This window comes from Rhincodon typus, chromosome 19 (genome assembly GCF_021869965.1).
Source record: "Rhincodon typus isolate 14 chromosome 19, sRhiTyp1.1, whole genome shotgun sequence".
Taxonomy (NCBI): Eukaryota; Metazoa; Chordata; class Chondrichthyes; order Orectolobiformes; family Rhincodontidae; genus Rhincodon; species Rhincodon typus.
In genome coordinates this window covers 37978359-38000130 of record NC_063350.1, presented here as the reverse complement: position 1 = coordinate 38000130, position 21772 = coordinate 37978359, and the positions used below count along the sequence as shown (strand labels likewise).

Below are 21772 nucleotides of genomic sequence, written 5' to 3'. Positions count from 1 at the left end.
CTCATAAATTAGAAAGGAGTCTGTTTGTTGTTGTTTGCACTATCTTCAGCTCCATTCATTATTTCTGAGATACTGAAGCTGCCAATATTCATATGCAGCACAACCTGAACAACATCCAAACTTGGGCTGATGAGTGGCAAGTAACATTTAGGCCACAAAAGTGCAGGACAATGACCATCTCCAACAGTGGAGAATCTAACCATCAACTATGATGATCAATGGTATTAACATCGCTGAATCTGTCATTCTCGACATCTTGGGGTTACCACTGGCACAAAACTGAACTAAACCAGCCATACTGGACCAGTCAGTACTGTTGCTACAAGAGCAGGGCAAGGCTAGGGATTCTGTGTTGAGTAAGCTACCTCCTGACTCCCCATGACTTGGCAACCATCTATAAGGCAAAAGTCAAGAGTGTGATGGAATACTCTCCACTTGCTTGGATGCGTGAAAGCAGTTTGTTTGACTCTTACTCTGTCGACCACCTATTCACAACAGCTGTAGTGTGTATCATTTACAATATACACTAAAGCAACCCACCAAGACTACACCCACAGTATCTTCCAAATCCATGACTTTACCACTTCGAAGGACCAGGGCAGCAGGTACAGAGGAACATCACGACCACCACCAACTAGGGGAGGCAATGGCCTAGTGGTATTATCACTATACTGTTAATCCAGAGACCCAGGTAATGTACTGGGAACCTGGGTTCAAATCTCACCACTGCAGATGGTGGAATTTGAATTCAATAAATATCTGGAATTATGAGTCTAATGATGACCATAAATCCACTATTGATTGTCAGGAAAAACCCATTAGTGAACCAAATGTCTTTTAGGGAAGGAAACTGCCATCCTTACTTGGTCTGGCCTACATTTGACTCCAGATCCACAGCAACATGGTTGACTCTGAACTTGGGATGGGTAATAAATACTGGCCTAGCCAGCAACATTCTTTGAATGAATAAAACAAAATACTAAACGTTCACCTGAAATGTCACCTCCAAACCGTCTTGATTTGGAACTGCATTACTGCACCTTCATCGCCACTGGGCAAAATTCTTAAAACTCCCTCTCTATCAACACCTCCACCTCAAGGTTTGCAGCAGTTCGAGTTAGGTGACTGCTGCCTTCTCATGGTAATTAGAGATGGCTGATAAATGCTGGTTCAGTTCGCATTGCTCATATACCATGAATGAATTTTAAAAAGTGAAATATCCGCATATTGTCTGAATGGGCTGGGCTTGATGGACCAGGTGATCTTTCTGCCTGAATGTTGAGTTTATGTGATGTTATGAAAAATTCATATAATTTTCAGCATTGGAAAGTTTCTTTTCAAAATAGAGTTTCATAAATTCACAATGAACGTGAGTTCATTTTTTTTTTTGAAACCACTCATAAGGCACTTTGAAGCAGGTTTTGGGGTGGTGGGGAAAGCTGAAGATTCATCAGCTGCAGTAGAAGTGTTGAAAGAGCTATTTTAGCAATTTAGAAAAAGGTGGATCTTCTTTCAAAGGTGGCCCAGGGCAAGTATGGCCAAAACTATCTTTGTGGGCGCCGTAGAGCATTCTTGTTGCACCTGGCCTTACAAATCAAAGACAGAAAAATAAATATTACTTTAGACTGTTCTGCCATTAGTGTGCTCTGATTGGTTCAGTCTGGTGGGAAACAACTGTAGCCATCCTGCTCAGCCTCAATTTAAAACTACAGCGAGGCCATCATGTCATAAACCCGCCAGTTTTTTGCAACTGAAAAGCCCATTTTTGTTTGATTAAAATTTGATTGTTTTGCCATGTAAAGCTTTGCATTTCAATGATGTCTTCTGTTCTTGTTTGCAGTGGATTTGATTATGAAATTATAGTGATTGATGATGGAAGTCCCGATGGGACACTTGAGGTTGCCAAACAGTTGGAAATGATTTACGGATCTGATAAAATTGTAAGTATTTGGGCAGTATCTGTGTAGTAACTATATATGCTCAGTCTTTTTCTTCAAGGAACTGGGTGGTCTGTTGGGTGGTGTAATCCTTTTATCCCTGGGACTCTCTTGAAATCAATGCAAAGAAGAATAAAACATGATCTCTCTGTGCCAACTGCTGAAGATTCCAAGGGAACTGAGTTTGTGGCCAAAGTTGGTAGAACAGAACACCCCATAATTTGACACTCACTGGCAGTTTCACTTAGAGAGGCCATGAGGATAGCTCTTATGGGAAATAGAAATGCTATACTGTGGCAGTAAGAACATAAGAATGTAAGGAATGAGGCTAGGCCACTTAGCTATTCAAGGTTATCAAGCTACGGTAGTTCCATCTGGTGTTTTTGTGATACAGTAGTTAGTCCCTATCTGTAGTTCCTTCTGAATTTGTCATCCTAAGAAACCGTTCCTATTGTCATTTTGTCCTAGATTTAAACTATTTCACAATCACAACATACTTAGTTCTCTTTTGAGAGAATCAACTACTTTATCATTCACTGCACAAAATTGCAGCTTTACCCATGCTTCAGTTCAATGTAAAAAAATTTCTTCTAACTCTCAGACATGTTCACCTAAAATTATCCTGAATTCTATAATGTATTTTGTAGAAAGGGGAAGTTGCACCTGGACCTGATAGCTAAAAATACAAAGAAGGTAGAAAAATGTTGTCATGTGGGCCTCTTTACTTAATCCTGGAAGGTGTTGGAATAAATACTATTGCAGACCAATAGTAGAGGTTTTCAAAGCATACTAACTCCATGCCTTGGATTGGCTGATTTCCTGTGTGCTGATTCTGCTGCTGCTCAATGAGATCACATTTTGTTCTTCTAAATTTCAGAGAATATAGGCTACTTTGCTCAGCCTCCAGTCATGTGAGAGCCCTCTCATTCCAGGAACTAATTTAGTAAACCTTCACTGCACTGCCTTCAAGGCAAGTATATTTATTCTTAAGTATGGAGACCAAAGCCATGCACAGTGCTCTAGTTGTGGTCTCCCCAAAGCTGTATACAAATGTGTCAATGCTACGTATTCTTGTGCATCAATTTTCTCGTAATAAAGGCAAACATGCCATTTGACTTCCTAACTAATTACTGTTCCTGCATGCAAACCTTCTGTGTTTTTTTGTGAGTACACAAAGTCCTATAAGGTATAAGTTGGGAGTGTGATGGAATATTGTCCCCTTGGCTAACTGAGAGCATCTTCAACAACACTCTAGCAGCTTAATACAATCCAGCACACAGCTGTTATTTCCGCTGTGGTATGATGCTGGAAATCAAGCCCCACTATTCCTGAAGTCGTCACAAAAATTAAAATGTTATCAGAATATACTGAGTTTCCAATTTACCTATTTGATAGACTCAGGTTAACAGAAACCACAGACCAGCTTTCTGAACTTAACAAGATTCTAACCACAGGTAAACAACATTGACCTGTTGATTTTATGGATGGAGAGAAAAATTAGTGGAGAAATAGTTCATTGGGACCTGTCCTCAGGATTTGTTGAAGGTGTTCCTTTTGTTTCCCAAGTCCTTCTAGTTCTCTGAGCCTTTCTTTCAGGCTCTTTCACTTTTTTGAAGGAGAATCCGAGGAGCTGGTAGGAGAAAACAGCTGGCTTTCTTTGCCGTCAGTTATTTCTCTGAATAGAGAGAGAGAGATACCACCACCCTTCCAGAGATCCAAGGGTTTCTCGCTGTATTGTTCACACCCACAAGTGGTTTTGATCTGCCACCTTGAGCATTCATCCTCTATACCACCAGTGATATAGTAGTGACATGTACCATCTGCAAGATGTACTTCAGCAATTCATGAAGCCTCCTCAACTAGCACTTTCCAAACTCTTGAGGGCAAGGGAGGCTCTTGCATCAGAAAGCCACCATGCATAAGTTTTTCTGTTAAGCTGTACCCTTCAGTGCTGTTTGTTTACATTTTTACTAGATGAACTAGATGCTACCTTCGGTGAACTAGTTCTTCATGCTGAGGTGGTGACATTGAGGAATGGTCCTGCAAAGATTTTTAGTCCTAATGCAAGAAATTGTTACTTTTTTTAAAATTGAGGAATGAAGTGTACAGTGAGCTATCAGATGATGCATGGTTGCTCGACTTCGGGTTTCTTACAGACACAATTCAGTTCATTCAGCTTTGACCTTATGATGTACAGGGGAAAAAAAAGCAAAGACAGCAATGTGATCAGTGCTGTGAATGCCTTCAAATTGAAACTGAGTCTGTGATCCTCCAAATTAAAAAGAAAAATTGCTGGAACATTGAGTCTGGGGAAAATACTAGGGGGAAAATGTTCAGACTTGTTGTTCCATTTTAGATGGGAGATGCACATGGGGACCCTGTAGAATCCCCATTTTAGCATGCTTTGACGAAATTGTTTGGGAAATTGAATTTTCTGATAGGCAATTCCTATACTCCTGGAACTGTCTGAAATGCTCCAGAAAATATCGCCCACACCTGAGGAAGTCAAATTCCTTTGCTAACAGGTGAGTTCAGGAATTAGATGTGATCGAACAAATTATCCTGTTTGTTTCAAATCCATTCCTTCAAGTAGACCGTGGTGGTTGGCTACCAAATTCCATCACATTTATGATTTATAAAGCTGTGGAGTTGATATCGAGATAATTGCTGTGCAGAATGATATTGAGCTGAAAGCCAGATCAAGGGACAGTGATTTTTGAGAATTTGTAAACAGAGAGAAATACCCACTCCGGTCAACCTTTTAATTTTAAAGTGAAAGCTAACTTTGATTTCACATACCTCCTGTGAGACAGCGTTTTTCAAAAGAAGATAATCAAATCCAAATATTGCAACCTCCTCAGATGCCCATTTGATGGACTGTATACCACTAGCAGCCTCAAACTACAAACCACACTTTAAGGCACTGGCAGATTAAGTGCAGTCACAGGTGTCACATTGAGACTTGGTGAACAGAGGACAAAATGAATAATTATGGTTTTAGATTATGTAGCATGAAAAAGAAACCATTTATTCGGTATTTCCTTCTGGGTAGATTTATGTTGCACTTAAATTCAAACAGTGATCTTGTGCTTAAAATGTTGGAGATCATTGTTCTAGCCCATTCACTTAGCCTGCTCAAGTTCTCTCAAAACCTCTTTTCGCCCTCCTTACAACCTGTGTTACCACCCTGTTTAGTGCCATCAGCAAATTTGGAAATATTACAGTTGGTCCCCATTTCCATATCATTTATGTAGATTGTGAACTGTCATGAACCTAGCACTGACCTTTGTAGTACCCCACTAGTAGCAGCCTGCCATGTTGAGAATGATCTGTTTATTTCTACTGTCTTTTGTATTCAGTGACTGAATGCTCATTTATATTTCCCCAAATCTGTGTGCTGTAGTTTTATTTTCTAACCTTGTGTGATATTTTATCATGTCTTCTGAAAATCTAAATACACAAATCCACTGATTCTCCTCAGTCTATGCTACAGATAACATCTTCTTTTAAAAAAAAACTCCAAGTTTGTCAAACATGATTTCCCTTTCAGAAATCCATGTTGGTTCTGCCCAGTTGTGCCATTCTAAAATGAATTCTAAAACTTTCCCTATTACTGATGTCAAGCTAATAGGTCTGTAGTTCTTTACTTTCCTTCTTCCTCCCTTATTAAATAGTAACGATATACTTGTTACTTTGCAATCATCAGGAACTTTTCGTGAATTTGTATAATTATGAAAGATAATCACTAATGCATCCACTATCTCAATTGCTACTTCCTTTAACACTCTGGGATGAAGTTAATATGGTCCAGAAGATTTATCTTAGGTCTTCAGTTAAACAACTCCTTTGGCTGCCTCGTGTTCATGAGAAAATTTCTATGTTGTCTTCTGTGCAGTCAGTAACAAAGTAACCGTTTAATTTCTCCACCATTTCCTTGATCTCCACCATAAAGTCTCCCGTCCTCACCTGTATTGGGCTGTCAAAAATCCTTGCTAATCCTTTTTCTTCCATATGTTTTCTTCAATATGTTCTGCGCTAACTTGCATTTATGCTCTCTTTTTTTCTCTTTCCTTTATTTGTTTCTTGTCTGTCCTTTGCTGGGTACTAAAGCACTGTTTTGAAAGAGCTGTATTAGACTAATAGAGTCGTAGAGTCATACAGCACAGAAGCAGACCCTTTGGTCCAACCAGTCCATGCCGTAATCCCAAACTAAACTAGTCCCACTTGCTTGTGCTTGGCCCATATCGCTCCGAACATTTCTTATTCATGTACTTATCTAAATGTCTTGTCTTGTAACTGTACCCTCACCCACCACTTCCTCTGGAAGTTCATTCCACACATGGACCACACTGTGTTTTAAAAAAAAAAATTGCCCCTCATGTCTTTTTTAAATCTTTCTCCTCTCACCTTAAAAATATGTCCTCTAGTCTTAAAATCCCCACTCTGGAGAAACGCCACCTGCCATTCACCATATATATACTCTCAATCTCCTCTGTTCCAGTGAAAAACATCCCAGCCTATCCAGCCTCTCCTTATAACTCAAACCTGCAGTCCTGACAACATCCTAGTAAATCTCTTCTGAACCCTCTCCAGCTTAATAATATCCTTCCCATAATATGGAGGCCAGAACTGAACACACAAGTGAGGAAGTGTCACTCGACCCGTAATGTTAACTCTGATTTTTCTCCACAGATGCTGCTGAGCTTTTCCAGCAATTTCTGTTTTTGTTTCTGATTTCCAGCATCCACAGCTCTTTTGTTTTACATGCAACAATAAGGATATCCTTTGATGTTTGATTAATCCTTTCTGAGCGTAAAGCCTACACAAGTACCTAATTAGTGGGTTGACTTTTTTCAGTTTGTGATTAAGGTGCATTGCAGGAGGAATATACAAAATTCTCTTAATAGTATCTAGCTTAAGTCATTCCTGACATGGGAGTACTTAATCTTAAACAGGGATTTGTAAAAGGGAGAAAACAATGCTCTTTTTCTTTGTGTTTTCTTCTTTTGACCTTGATGGTCTGCATATGAGATGTGCAAAACTGCACCATAATCTCGGAACAGTGTTTTTGAGTAAAGAGGAGAAAGGTTGCTAGGATATCGTAATGTACATGGAGTTGAGGATAAAATCAGAACCACTACGATCTTATTGAATGACCAGACAGGCTTGAAGAGTCAGTGGCCAACTCTTCTTAATTTGTATATTATAAAATAGAATTAGTGGAGCTCCCAGTTAATGTTTATTCACCATTTCCCCATGACGTTGCATTTCACCATCAACATTTATATTTACCTTGACAAAGCTAGAGCTAATGAAGCACTGTTTTCATAAGAAGAGTTGATGAAAGATCATGCGCTGCAGCTGGGAGAATGGGAGAACACTTCCCAAAATTGAGGCAGTAGTTTTGGAGATCCATCTTTGACTCATTTTTCTGTCAAGTCTGGAAATCTGCTGGGATCAGGCCATGATGGAGTTAGTCCAGCATTCAAGAAAAAAAAAGAAAATGCATTAGCCCCTTTTAAACTGCATTCTGAATTCTCTAAAAATGAAATAATCATCCTAAGGACATTCAGTTATAAATAAAACGAGTAGCTCATAAAGTCTTTGATGTCTGTGTTTCCACGGAATGCTTCCTTTCAGTCATGTGCACACTTTACAATTGAAATAAATGTCCTGCATCATATCTTTATTTAAACCTGCCTTTCTTTTTGAAATCAGTCATTTTATTTGTCCATAGCGGAAGAGGGCCATTTTTAGGTAGTTGCAGTTATACGTGTATTTTACACCTGTTCCTTGATTTTCATTGGCCATTTGTGGACCAGCTTTCTCAAACGCAGGGCAAACTAAGTGATGGTTTTCTCTTTCTCATTGGGTTCTTGAACACTAATAGCATTCTTGTAAATGGGGAATGTTGATTTTTCTATTTTTAATAAAAAGTGAACAACGTAAAGAGAAACCATTGAAGGCAGGGAAGAGGAGGCTGGAGTTGTTTGCTATGCTGACCAATTTTTTAAAAAATCTTCTATACTTATTCATGAATGTGATTATCAAAATCTGTTCTACAGTTATCCTTGACAATTGGTAGATCTAAAAATAGAAAAGCTTTGTTGGGAAACAGAGAATAAGAAAAAAAGACGCTGGAGACAGCAAATAAAAGACATTCTGTTACAGGTGAAAGCCAGGTTGATAGTTGTGGGGTAATATGAAACAGGAGTCCTCTTGTCCTACAGTCATAGCTTAGACTGCCCTTGCCTATGGGTCCTCCTTTGCAAAAGCCTTAAAACAAAAGGAATTTGTTTTTTTCGGAACAGCAGGTGAATTTCCAGCTCATGTTGCCATCCACCACCCCAAAACCAGGGTCTGTGTATTGTTTCAAATGGTCGTGTTAAACATGCTGGATTCACTAAAATTAAAATACTTTACTTTATAAAGTAGAATTCCAGTCACTAAAATGCTGTGTATTTTTTCAGATTCTAATATTGCTATGTTAACATGCTCATCCGAACAGGAGAAATGGGCAGTTGCAAAAGGGCAAAGAATTCTGTTTTAAAGATACGCAGATTTGCTATCCTACTGTTCCTTCAGACTCAATAGCATTCCCCTATTGCATGATGTTCTGCTGGCTAGCCAGTATTTTCTGTAGGTTAGAGTGTAATAACAACGTTTACACCGATGGAGTCAGAAGTTAAAAATTTCCAGGCCTTTTCCCTGAAGAAGTAACTGTTTGACTTCTCTCTCGGTCTCCACCTATGGGACTCCGAAGAGGAAGAACTTTTTTTTTTAATTTCCTGTAATGTGAGGTTCCCAATCAGGGCCAGTATTTGTTGTTCAATTGTAACTGCCTCAGTAAAGCCTCATTTTTGAAATGTTGGAGTTTCTCAGACAAAAACATGTATCCACAGTGTTAGGGAGAGAATTCCAGGATTTTGACTCAGCCGCGATGAAGAAACGAACATGTAGTTCCTAGTCAGGGTGGTGTGTAGCTTGGAGGAGAACCTTCAAGTGGTGATGTTCTTGTGTAGTTGCTGCCCTTTGTTCCTCTAAGCGATAGAGGTTGCAGGTTTGGAAAGTGCTGAGGAAGTAGGTTTGGCATCATTGCTAACACTGTAAATTGGTGATGCAGAGATTGAATCAAGTGGGCAGCTTTGTCCTGGATAGTGTGAGTTTCTTAAGTATTGTTAGAACCCTACTAATCAGGTAAGTGGTGAGTATTCAATCACAGTGCCTTTAGGGACGTAGGACGTGCGTTACTTACTGCAGAGTTCTCAACCTCTGCTGCTCAAGTAGCCACAGTTTACTTCCCTGTCTGCCTGACCACCAATCTATCACTGGGAGACTGCTTGTAGGCAATCAAATTTGCTTTCACTGTTTGTGGGGTCCTGGAGGCCAGTTAGAAGTCCTGATTAGCTGGCTCATTAAAGGGAAACTTAAGATCGATTAGAGAAAGCCAAACGATCCACTACACTTGGGCAGCAGCCCCCACCATCTTGGAGGAGGCACTGTGACTCAGTGGTTAGCACTGCTGCCTCACAGCGCCAGGGACCTGGGTTCAATTCCACCTTCGGGCAACTGTCGGTGTGGAGTTTACACATTCTCCCCATGTCAGTGTGAGTTTCCTCTGAGTGATCCGGTTTCCTCCCACAGTCCAAAGATGTGCAGGCTAGGTGGATTATACATGCTAAGTTGCCCATAGTGTTCAGGGATGTTATAGGGTGATGGGTCTGGGTGGGATGCGTTGAGGGTCGGTGTGGACTTGTTGGGGCAAAGGGCCTGTTTCCACACTGTAGGGATTCTATGATCTTCCTCATTATAGGTTGTGGGATGAAGCTAGGAAACCAGAACGTCAGCCAGCAGTGTTATTTTTAATGCCTGTCTACCTCTGATCTCAACCCTGATGCGGCCCAGAAATTAAGTCCCTTGCTTTCGTTGAGGGAAATAGACAGCAGAAAACGTGAAGAAATGGCCTTGCGCCAACACTCCGAAGAGCATCCCACCCAGACCCAGCCCCCCACCTTGTGCCTTTCACCCCTTATTTGCCATGGTTGATCCACCAAGGCTGGAATCGAACCCTGGCTCTGTGAGACAATAGTGCCACTCTGCCACCACAAACAATTCACAGTAGTTACATGTTCACTACTTTGTTTGTTCTAGATTTATATTGAATTCATATTTCACCCTCTGCTATGTTGGGATTTGAACCCATGTTGGAAGAACTTTAGCCTTAGGCAAGAATTACTAGTCCAGAGGCATTACCACTATCCCACCTGTTATCATCTAAATTAGTATAATCTTTGTATTACACAAAGTTGACCATATCTTTCAAGTTGATTAAGAACCATGGACTGTATAAACTTTGCCTTACTGTAACATGTGACTTTCTGGTTAAATTCGTCAGAATTTTGTGTAATTATTATTTCATGTCTTCACAGCTGCTGAGACCTAGGGCAAAGAAGCTGGGTTTAGGTAAGAATAATATCACCCTCTTTCTATGAATACTTAAGATATTTTAATCTGCAGTTTATCCATAAGTTACTTGATTTGTATCTTGATTATTTATCACCTGTAATAAAAATAATTAATAAAACATTCTGATCATTGCTCAAGTTAAAAATGGGTCAAAACTGCTGCATTGTAGAATTGTCCAAATTGGTTTACGCAGGGCTTAGTGGGTCTTGTTTGGTATTCTGATGTGGTGATAGCATTACTGAGCTAGTAATCTACATTAATAATATAAAAAAATTATAAGATTGTCTTTTAAAAACAAACTGACTTATAATGTCTTGTCTATCTGGCTTATATGTGACAACTGACCTTTGAAGTGACCTAGCAAGCTTGTCAACTAGGGATGACCAATAAATGCTGCTAGTCAAAGGTTTGTGTAATAAAGCCTTCTGCAAACCTAAATATCTGCGTGATGTTTCTGCATTAATAATGAGTTGATGTTAATGAATTAGCCACTAAAGATGAACATTGTCTTTGTCTTTGTTAATTCACTAAGACATTACATGTTCATTGATGGTACAATAATAAATGACTCCAAAGACTTCTAAAAATGTATCTTAGAAGCCTTGAAAACATTTTATATTAGCTGCTTATTGTGACAAAAGGTCTCACACTGGTTTACAAATCTGAATTCTGCCAATTTAAATAGTTTATTTATATACACACTCTAATTGTCTGAGCTTCAAACTAAGTAGTCAGATCAGCTGAGTTAAGGATGCTCCTGCTTGTCTCACTCTGGAATCCAGAACAACTTAAAGATTCTTTGCTCTGTTTCTTTTTTTCACTTATCACATTCACTTTTACACAGATTGCAACCTTGAACATTTTATTTTTTCTGTTATCTTTGGCTGCCTCACAAAGCTGACAAGAAAAAAGTCTGAAGTTAAAAAGAGCTTTAAGAAACACTTTTGTGGGACATGGGCGTCACTGGCTGGCCAGGATTTATTGCCAGTCTCTAGTTGCCCTTGAGAAAGTGGTAGTGAGTTGCCTTCTTGAATTGCTGCAGTCCGTGTGCTGTAGGTAGACCCACAATGCCCTTTGCGAGGGAATTCCAAGATTTTGAACAGGTGACAGTGAAAGAACAGTGATATATTTCCAAGTTAGGATGGTGAGTAGCTTTGAGGGGCACTATTCCCATGTATGTGCTGTCCAGATCGAAGTGATCATGTGTTTGTAAAGTGCTATCCAAGGATCTTTGGTGAATATCTGTCAAATTTACATTTATAAATAGCACTACCATGTATGCATTTTAGAACTAATGCATGCTGAACAACTTTTTTTTTCTCCTCTTCAAGTTTTCTTTAGCTGATTTGCCAAACTATTGTTGCTACTCAACAAAAAAAAGACTGCTGTATAAGTTTGTGTGCTGGTTTTAGTAGAGCACAAGCGAAAGTGATTTTTTTCAATTGAAAGCTGCTGTGATCCACTCAGAAGAACCATCAACATCCAATTCAACTGCAAATATCATTAATTATCAATTAACAAATTAATTCTGTTCTATACTTAACATGACACTGATTAATATTGAAGAAATGTAAACATCAAAATGTTTTTTCTAAAATTTGTGACCAGTGTTGAATATAAATTTGTACACCCCATATTTCCCAAAACTCTTAACATACTTAGTGGATTACAACTTTCACTTCAAATTGTAATTTTTATGTCGGGCTCTTGTGGCAAAATCAGTTTTTAAGTGTCAACATCTGACTGTAACATATCAATTATGGCTGTAGGTGGCACCAACATTCCTTTTTGTTTGTAGACTGTAGGTAACTCTTAAATGTGTGGCCCCTTTAAATTATTTTGTGTAGCTATACATACATGACAATTTAAAGGCTGACTCGGGGACTTGTATTCATGTGTGGTTGTGTACCTTAGAGAGAAGATTGGCTCTGTGATGGACTTCACTTTGTTAAAAGTTTAATCATGCAATTTAGTTGTGATTAAAATGAGCTAAAATTGTGCATTGGTGTTGAATTAGAAGTGTAAAGCCAAAGAAGTTTCAGCATTCCATTGTCTATGTGGAAGTTTAAGTGGTGAGGAGAATACAAAATGCCTGGGATGGAGGCAGCAACTGAGGGGGAGAAAAATTGTGAAAGGGTGCAACACTACATTCAAGGTTGGGAGATGTTGGTGCATTGAAAGATGTGGACTACTGAGGGAGGGGTGTAATTGATGGCTGCAACCATCCTGGCTTTGGCGCATTGTTGGGGGGGAGCGTGGAAGGGGTACAGGGCAGCAGTGTAGTTAGCGTATTTAAGCTATAGATCCAACGCTCAAGGGTAATGTTGGGAGATGAAGCTGTCATTTAAAGAGGTGTTTGGAAATGTTTAAAAGCTCAGAACCGATGGAGTTGACAGGTGGTGCAAGGAAGAAGAGAATATGAAGGTATAGGGGGTGAGCCTACAATTCATTCTGCCAAGCATGACCTGTGTTGCCCTCTATCCTCGTGCAAATTGTAAATGTAAGATGGAAAATGGCTGCAACTACACCTAGAGTGGGTGGAGTAAGTGGTTTCTTTTTGTCTAAGCACATGAGCTCCGCTTGTGAGTTAAGTGAGGCTCTTCAAAGTGTAATTGCATTAATCAGGCAGTTAGACAGTACAGGTTGAAGACGTGTGCGTTCATAATACCCGCATGTTAAATGTATGCAGTGCCCAGCTATGGGGGAGGGCATAAAAGTCCTAGCCACAAACAATCTTTGTCATTCCAGACTGATTATAATAATTTCTGTGGAAGAGAAATAATCACAGGTGACCTTAACATTCTCACCTGTTGGCCACAGTTCACAAAGACAATCCTAGATCTCTTGGGCTGCAGAAGGTTATTGAATTGATTTCCTCTCACCTTTGACTGTAAGTATTTGGCAATCTTCTTTGCAATGCTGCCTTCTTTGGGGGCTGTAGTGGTAAACTGTACTGCATTAGAATCCCCAATTGCATTAGACTGCATACGTTAGGATGAAGTCCCGTATGTCAAAGATCCATGCAGAGACATTCTATGGCCCTCTTTGTTAGAGTCCTTCTGTGTCCCAAGAATGGAGCACTATGCTGAGAGGCAAATGCTGACAGCTGTCACATTTCCCACAGAGGTCATTGGAACCATGACCACAGTCCATCCAGTGGTTCTCCCTGCTGTAGCTGCAGTTCTACGAAAGTACAGAAATTAAGGACGAACAGATGCACCAGTAATGAAACCACAACTGAAGTACCCCTCCGGATTCAAAGGAGATACAGAACTCATCCTTGATGGGACTTTCTCCAGATGAGCAAGGTGCATTGCCACCACCGATTTGAGGATGTCCTGCGACACTGTCATAGAACTACACCGATGGGATTTGCGACCTGAAGGAGTGGAAGGTCATCCTATCCCAGTGGCCATTAAGCTGATAGCTTTGCATAGTAATTTAGTAAATGGCTGCTTCCAAGGATGTCTGGGGACCTGTGTGGGATATCTGAACCTTTGATCCACAAGTATCAGAGCAGTTACTCATATAATTTATGGCTGATCACACCTGCTTAATCTCATTTCCTCATGATGAGGTGAGTGCCGCAGCCTGGACAGGAGGCTTTGCCAACATAACCAGTTTTCCCAGGTGCAAGGCACTATAGACTATACACATGTCATGTTGAGGGCACCATACCATAACCCAGCTGACTTTGACAATCGAAAAGGATCCACTTCAGACAATATTATAAGGAGTGGCACGGTGGCTCAGTGGTTAGCACTGCAGTCATAGCATCAGGGAGCCGGTTTGATGCTACCTTCGGGTGACTGTCTGTGTGGAGTTTGCACATTCTTCTCCGTGTCTGCGTGGGTTTCTGCTGAGTGCTCCGGTTTCCTTTCACGGTCCAAAGATGTGCAGATTAGGTGGATAGACTATGCTAAATTGCCCATAGTGTTCAGGGATGTGTATGTTAGGTGCATTAGTCATGGGAAATGCAGGGTTACAGGGATAGGGTAAGGGGATAGGTCTGGGTCTGGCTGGGATGCTGTTCGGAATGTGGATATGAATTTGTTGGACGGAATGGCCTATTTCCACATTGGCACTCATCCCAAGATGTTAGTGAGGAGGAGTTTGCAGGGCCAACAGGGCTGTTTCTGCCATTGTCTTTTCCGGTGCCGAGGTCGATGCCAGGTGATCTGTCTCGTTTTATTTCTTTGAGACTTTGTAGCAATTGGTACAACTGAATGGCATACTAGGCCATTTATAAGGGCAATTGAAAGTCAACCACATTAATGTGGGTCTGGAGTCGCGTGTTGACCACACCAGGTGAGGATGGCAGATTTCCTTCCTGAAGGACATTAGTGTACCAGATGGGTTTTTCTGACAATTGACAATGATTTCATGGTGATCAGTAGATTCTTAATTCCAGATTTCTTTAATTGAATTCAGATTCCACCATCTGCTGTGGCAGGATTCGAACCCAGGTCCAGAACATGAGCTGAGTTTCTGGATCAGTAGTCTAGCGATCATACCACTAGGCCATCGCCTACCCGGGTCTCGATGAACAGTTGTGTTAACATTAGTCTCTCAAATCTCCTGGCCTTCCGATTTTTGATGATACGTCCTTCAGTTCTATTAGGTCGAGTTTGATGTATGTGCAAAAGAAACGCACTAGCGGTTTGCCTTATCAAGATGGACATCAGTGCGGTGCTGAGAAATGTCTGATTGAGCTGATTTGACTCCAGTATGCAGTGAAAGCTTACACTTAATATTCTTCCCTTTTTTTTCATCTCGCTCCATTTTTTGCTTCTTCTCCACTTTCCTTTCTCCCTTGCCTCATACTCTCTTCCCCTGTTCAACACCCCCTCGACCCTCTTCACTCATCCCTTTTGCTTTCTCCCACTGCACTCTTTGCTTGCTCCTCTCCTCCTCCTCCACCTTCCTCCTTCTGTTAGAGAACTAACCTAACTAAGAGGTTTTATTTGCTGTTCCATAAGAATGTCGAGATCAAAGTAATATAATTCAACTTCTAACACATTTCAGAATAAACTTAAAACCATAAGACTACCTCTGTTTCCTCTCCTCCTCGATGATGATTCTGTCTCCATTTCAGATGATGGATTATCAACTATTATTCACTACAAACCCACCACTCCCACAGCTACTTCAACCCACACTTCCTCATCTTCTTCTTCTTATAGGTACTCCATTCAATTCACTCAATTTTTCTGTCACATCAGTTCTGATGACAGCCTGCCACTTGAACACTCCTTTCTTTATCTTTCTTTATCCTCAGCTGAGGATTCTTACCCAGTGTGCTTGCTAGGGCCTTTTCACGATCAACTTCACACACTTCTCTCATCCTTTTCCCAATTTCCCAGAAGCATATTAGGTGTTCTGTCATCCTCACCTCACCGCCAGTCCTATATTCAAAAAGTCAGCTACATCATTTTTGTCAGCTCCAGAGTGATGTCACTACCACCTACCATTTCCGTTCTCAAAAACATCTTTCAGTGCAAGTGCAGATGAGAAGCAAGGTGGTGAAAGGACAGGTGCTGCATCATCAAACAAGGCTGCACACACTCCTTCCAAATGCAACAGTGATTTACTTGTACTACTTTCAGTTTACTGTACTGTATTCACTATTCACAATGTGGTCTCCTGTACGCAGGGTAGCCCAAACATAGACTGGGTAACTGCTTAGTGGAACACCTTTGTTCAATCTGAAAGCATCCTCAAACTTTCTGTTGCTGGTTATTTTAATTCTCCACCTTGCTCCCTCTCTGGCCTTTCTGTCCCTGACCTGCTACAATGTTCCCAGTGAAGCTCAAACACTCCAGGAACACCAGGAACAGTACATCGTTTTCATGTTAGCACTAGACAGCCTTGGGACTCAAGACTGCATTCAACAACTTTAGATAATAGGTTGTGCTTCCATCATGTTCTTTTTTTTTCTAGGTTTTTTTTGCTAGCTTGTTGCTTTATCCCTTCATGCTGCATTGAGATGGCTGCTATTTAGCCACTCATGCCTCAACTGGGTACAGCCTTTGTTTCACTAATTTGTCCATTACCACTGTCTTGGCTTTTGCATTAGTAAGTATTTCGTTTGTTAATTCTCCTGCCTTCCGTTCTGTCATGCTAACAGAGACCTTACCTTGTCCATCCTGATAAAAATTCTGATGTTTCAGTCTTCTTTCTGTTCTGATCAAAAGCTATCGATCTGAAGTATTGGCTCTGTTTCTCTGCTCATATGCATAATCTGCTGAGAGTTTCTAACGTTTTTCCTTCCCAATTTTTTTGTAATATTTTATTTTGCATATTTCAGCTACCATAATGTCTGATTTCCCCCTCTTCTGCTGAGATGTACTAATTTCCATTTGCCCATCACTCATCTTGGAGGCTTTTGCTGACCTGTGTTGACTCACAGTTGAAGCCTTGAACTCTTAACCTCATTTGCAAATTGTTTCTTGGCCTCATCTCTCCCTATCTCTGTAATCTTGTCTAAGTAGGAAAATGAGTTGTGAAGCGAACATAAAGAACCTGCAGAGTGATAAAGATAGCTTAAGTGAGGTGGGCAAAGGAGTACAATGTGGAAAAGTGTGAAATTGTCCATTTTGGCAGAAATAATAAAAGCATATTATCTAAACGGTGAGAAGTTGCAGAGAGATCTGGGTGTCCTAGTGCACTAATCATAGAAGGTATGCAGGTACAGCAAGTTATCAGGAAAGTTATAAGAATGTTACGGTTTATTGCAAAGGGCATTGAAGCAAGTGAGGTAATGATTCATTTATACAGGGCATTGGTGAAACTGTATCTGGTCTACAGTATTAATAACCGTACTTATGGACGAATGTTAATACACTGAAAGCAGTTCAGAGAACATTTATTAGACTAATACCTGGAATGAGTAGGTTGCCCAATGAGGAAAGACTAGGTCTGAATCTTTTGGAGTTTAGTAGAGACAGAGTTGACTTAATTGCAACGTACAAGATCCTGAGGGGACTTGACTAGCTGGATATTGAAATAATGTTTCATCCTGTGGGAGAATCTAGAACGAGGGATCATAGTTTAAAACTAAGGGAGCATCCATTTAAAACAGAGAGGAAGCATTTTTTCCTCTGAGGGTTGAGAGACTTTAGAATTTCCTTTCTCAAAAGGCAGTGGATACAGAATCTTTAATTTTGTTTTAAAAGATGAGTTAGATTCTTGATTAGCATGGGAATGATGTGCAGGAATGTAGAATTGAGGTTAAAGTGAGAACAGCCATGATCTTATTGAATGGTGTAGCAGGCTCGAAGAGCTGAGTGGCCTGCTTTTGTTTCTCGTTTGTATGTTTGTAGAAGGAACTTAAATTATTATAAACACCCATTGCACGTATTGCAGTTGGTACATAGTATTACAATTCCTCTTTTTTTTCTACATTCTGATTATTAATTTTTCATATTAGCAATGTTATGCCATTGAATCAGTGGCAGACGTGCACTGGTACCACAAGATTTATTTGTCACGGTGTATCACAGCCATAAATATGAAAGCATAATTATAAATTAAACAAAATTTCCTTTTGGTACTGTAGCTCATCTGATTTTGACATGAGTAAGAAAACAACGAAACAAGTTTTGCTAAGAGAAAACTGCAAAAAGCCATCTAGCTGTTCAAGAAGCTCATTTGGTCTATTCTATCTGTGCTAACTGAAAAATACCTATCTAGTTTAATCCCACTTTCCAGCTCTTGGTCTCCAACCCTGTATCTTAGGGCAGCTTGAATGTATATTCAGGTGTTTCTTTTTAAATGTGATGAGCGTTTCTGCCTCTAACACCCTTAAAGACAGAGTTCCAAACCTTGCTGTGAGGGTGGTAGGGGGGAGGTGAAATATACTCCTTAAGTCTTCTGAAACCCTTCCAGTTACCTTAAATCAGAGTAATTGACTTCTCTATTAAGGAGGCAAATAAACCCATCCTATCCAGTCTGTTAAGGTCCCTTAAATTTTTATAGCCTTCAGATAAAACTCCTCTCCACCTCCTCTGTTCAAAGAAAACAACTATCAGCCTATTCATTCTTTACACACTTTATTCCTTGTAACATCCTTGTAAATCACCTGTGATTGCCTCCTTTATAGAGTGATCAAAAGAATCTACAGTATTCTGGCTGTAGTCTAACCAGTGTTTCATACGTTTGTTGTGTAACTTCCTAGTTCTTCTACTCAAACCTTAAGACAATAATGAAAAGTGTCTCATATGCTTCTACTCTGTACATTTGTAAGAACCTATGAACATTGGCTCCAAGTCCCTCTATTCCCCCACACTTCTCTGAATCCTACCATTTATTCTATATGTTTTTGCCATGTTTGTCTTCCTCCAAGTCCTTCTATTATATTTATCCATGTTGAATTCCATTTGCCACTTTCCTATCCAGTTAACCAGTTCATCGATCACTTTCTGTAGTCTTCCAACTTTCTACGTATACAGTCAATTTTGTATTATCTGCAGACTTGTTCATCATTAACCCTACATGCAAGTCTAAATTACTTATATAGACCACAAACATCCATGGACCCAGTAATGTAGTCAAGGAATCCATTTTATTTGTCCTTAATGATGAACAAGTACAGTCATTAAAATGTTCAAACTCAATAGCATCAATAGTATTGGTGGGCTGTCCCATTCAACTAATCGACAATATCTGCTTTGTACATTAAACAGTTTAAAAATACATTTTGGTCATAATGTTTTTTTAAAGTTTGTCTTTTTAAGTTGACAAAATGAACTATGGCTAACATAATTACTTGAGTATTTATTTTTGCTTCAGGAACAGCATACATCCATGGAATACAACATGCCACTGGAAACTTTGTGTTTATAATGGATGCTGACCTTTCACATCATGTGAGTTTATCTTGACATTTTTAGTGGATTTTTTTTACATTTTAACATTTTCAACTAACCAATTTTTTTCCTTTCTACATTTAGCCAAAATTTATCCCTGAATTTATAAAGTGAGTATTCTTTCTGCTTTTGCAACTAACTTGGTATTACTTAGTTGGACACCAATTGTTAACCTGTAGTCTTAAATATTTTCTGGTTCTTGAATATAGTATAAATTACTAATAAACCAGCTCATCATCATCATCATCTATTTTCAGTTAAAACAGTATGATTTCACACCTGTGATTTTACATGTGTTTTATGTTTATTGTGAATCAATCACAAAAATTTAATAAGACATGAATTAAACTAGTCTTTGGTTTGCCAGTATGGTTTTTATTAATTAATTCAAGATTGCTGTTGTATCCATCTTCAGCACAAAAACATGACTATTATACAGTCATGCAAAATAGGCATGGTACATTTCAGTTCTGTCTCAATAGTTTAATATGGTAAAACAGTACTGTAAATGAAATTAATTGCATTATAACTCGGGAAATAACATATTAAACTGCTCCTGCTTGTGCAGATATATGAAATGAAGTTAGTATCTCCAAAACTGTTAATCTGCTAAAATTAAGATACTATGAATGTTGCCTTGAGTTTTTATTTTATGTACACTAATATAATATTTCTTAGTTAATTGTTGAATTAATTATTCCTGTTACAACAAAAGATATGTGACTACACAGTTTGCATTCCTTAATGAAAAAGTGCTTTCCCAAGTCTGTTTTAATCAATTTTCAAAGCAGAAATAGTATCTTCATTGTTAATTCTCCTATCCCTGTTTATTGGAAGGAATGAGGAGGAGTGATGTTTAAACTTTCAAAAATTACATTCATCTCTGTTATCTGCATATGTTCCTGTTGCTGCTATTATAGAGCTTGCTGTTAATACATTTAATCAGGTTCCTACTGTGAAGTGGGGAACCTGATCTAGCAATTGCCACGCAGGGTTTCCAGGGTTTAGGAAAACTATCAGCTAAAGGGAGACAGAAACTGCTGGGCTAAGGAGCAAGTGCCTTTTACAGCATTGTTTTGTGAGGAATACTCTAGTCCCCTGAGGAAGACTTTGGACTCATCCTGCCGATATTGCAGCCTTTTGCCGACCCCCAGTATGAGCACCAACCTGCTGCCCATGTGTACAAAGATCTATTGCAATTTTTAAACATAGCAGAAAACATGACATTAATTACCAAAGCAGATGAAATATTTAAGAAGTTGTACTGACAGAACCTCATTTGCTTGCCCAAAATGCATTTTTTTTCTTTAGTGAGGACATCCTTTTCTCTGATCTATTGAATAGATGACCTAAAGCACAGTGGGTGATCGCACTGATTGTACTTACTGACTGGTTGGCTTGCTTGCAAAAGTAGGTCTGTGTTTTGGTGTGGTAATTTATTCAATTATCAAATACTACATATTTCAATTGATTAATTTTAAAATCAGAAGGAATTTGTGTTTAGTAGTTTCCTGGATAAGTTACCTGTGCCATTGTGCTATTTCAACATATAGTGAGGCAACTTAATGTCTGAGTTGCGTTTTTGAATAGATTCTGATCAATTTCCGTTCATTGTTTTCTTTAGATTTATTTTATCTTAGTTGAGTTTCCTGGATCAGCAAAGGCTTGTCTTTTTTTTTGTACAGAGACTAAATAGACTGCTTTGGATGTATGATTTTATTTTATCATGCTATAACTTGACAGTTTCTGGAGGTAGGTGTGCCACATACCTTTAGAGTTAAGTCAAGCACTGTCAACAAACTTAAAAAAAAATTGTCTTTCTTTTTGCTAAAAGTTGAAAACTTGCTTTAACTGAAATTCTTCTTCATCCACTTAATTATTAATTTACAAGAGAAATATGGCAAATACGTTTCAGATTATTTTTACATTTAGAACACATGAATACACCCATTGTTTTTCAGTACAATAAAAAGGTACGTTTTTGGGGAAGTGAAGGAAATAGCTGTGAAGAAATTTGAAATGGGAAAATACAAATTCAGTTTCCATGGAATGACTTTGACTTTGTTCCTTACTTGCTGTTTCAGAGACCTCAAGCTATTCTGTAAAGTTAAGCATAATTATGTTCTTTCTTAATATGTAAATATTGTAGAAAACAAAAGGAAGGAAATTATGATGTAGTGTCTGGCACCCGTTACAAAGGGGATGGAGGAGTATTTGGCTGGGATTTGAGAAGAAAACTCATCAGGTATGGAGCACATTTCCATAAATACTATGGACTGCTACCTAAGAGTGACTGCAGCACTAGTAAAACATTGTAATCTAGCTAAGGAATCATTCTTTTAATTGAGTTTCATTTTAGTTTTTGATCCTAGCAGTTTCCACAGAAGTGTGGAGTGTTCTGTTTCAGTTCTGCTTTGATCAACCTCAGCTACCTAAAACTGGAAATGACATGGTTCAAGGGAGGACTCCTGGATATTTAAAGGTAATAATTCTGAAAATCAG

The 21772-nt window shown here is 39.2% G+C and overlaps 1 protein-coding gene across 1 annotated transcript in view; it reads left to right on the top strand.

Annotated features, from left to right (window-relative positions):
- dpm1 (dolichyl-phosphate mannosyltransferase subunit 1, catalytic) overlaps positions 1–21772 on the top strand; it is a 73600-nt gene that overhangs the window by 16475 nt on the left and 35353 nt on the right. Inside the window, exons 2-6 of the mRNA XM_048608577.1 lie at positions 1841–1940; positions 10367–10400; positions 19194–19270; positions 19355–19380; positions 21420–21515. Coding sequence (XP_048464534.1) covers positions 1841–1940; positions 10367–10400; positions 19194–19270; positions 19355–19380; positions 21420–21515 — 333 coding nt within the window. The remainder of the gene's footprint in view (positions 1–1840; positions 1941–10366; positions 10401–19193; positions 19271–19354; positions 19381–21419; positions 21516–21772) is intronic.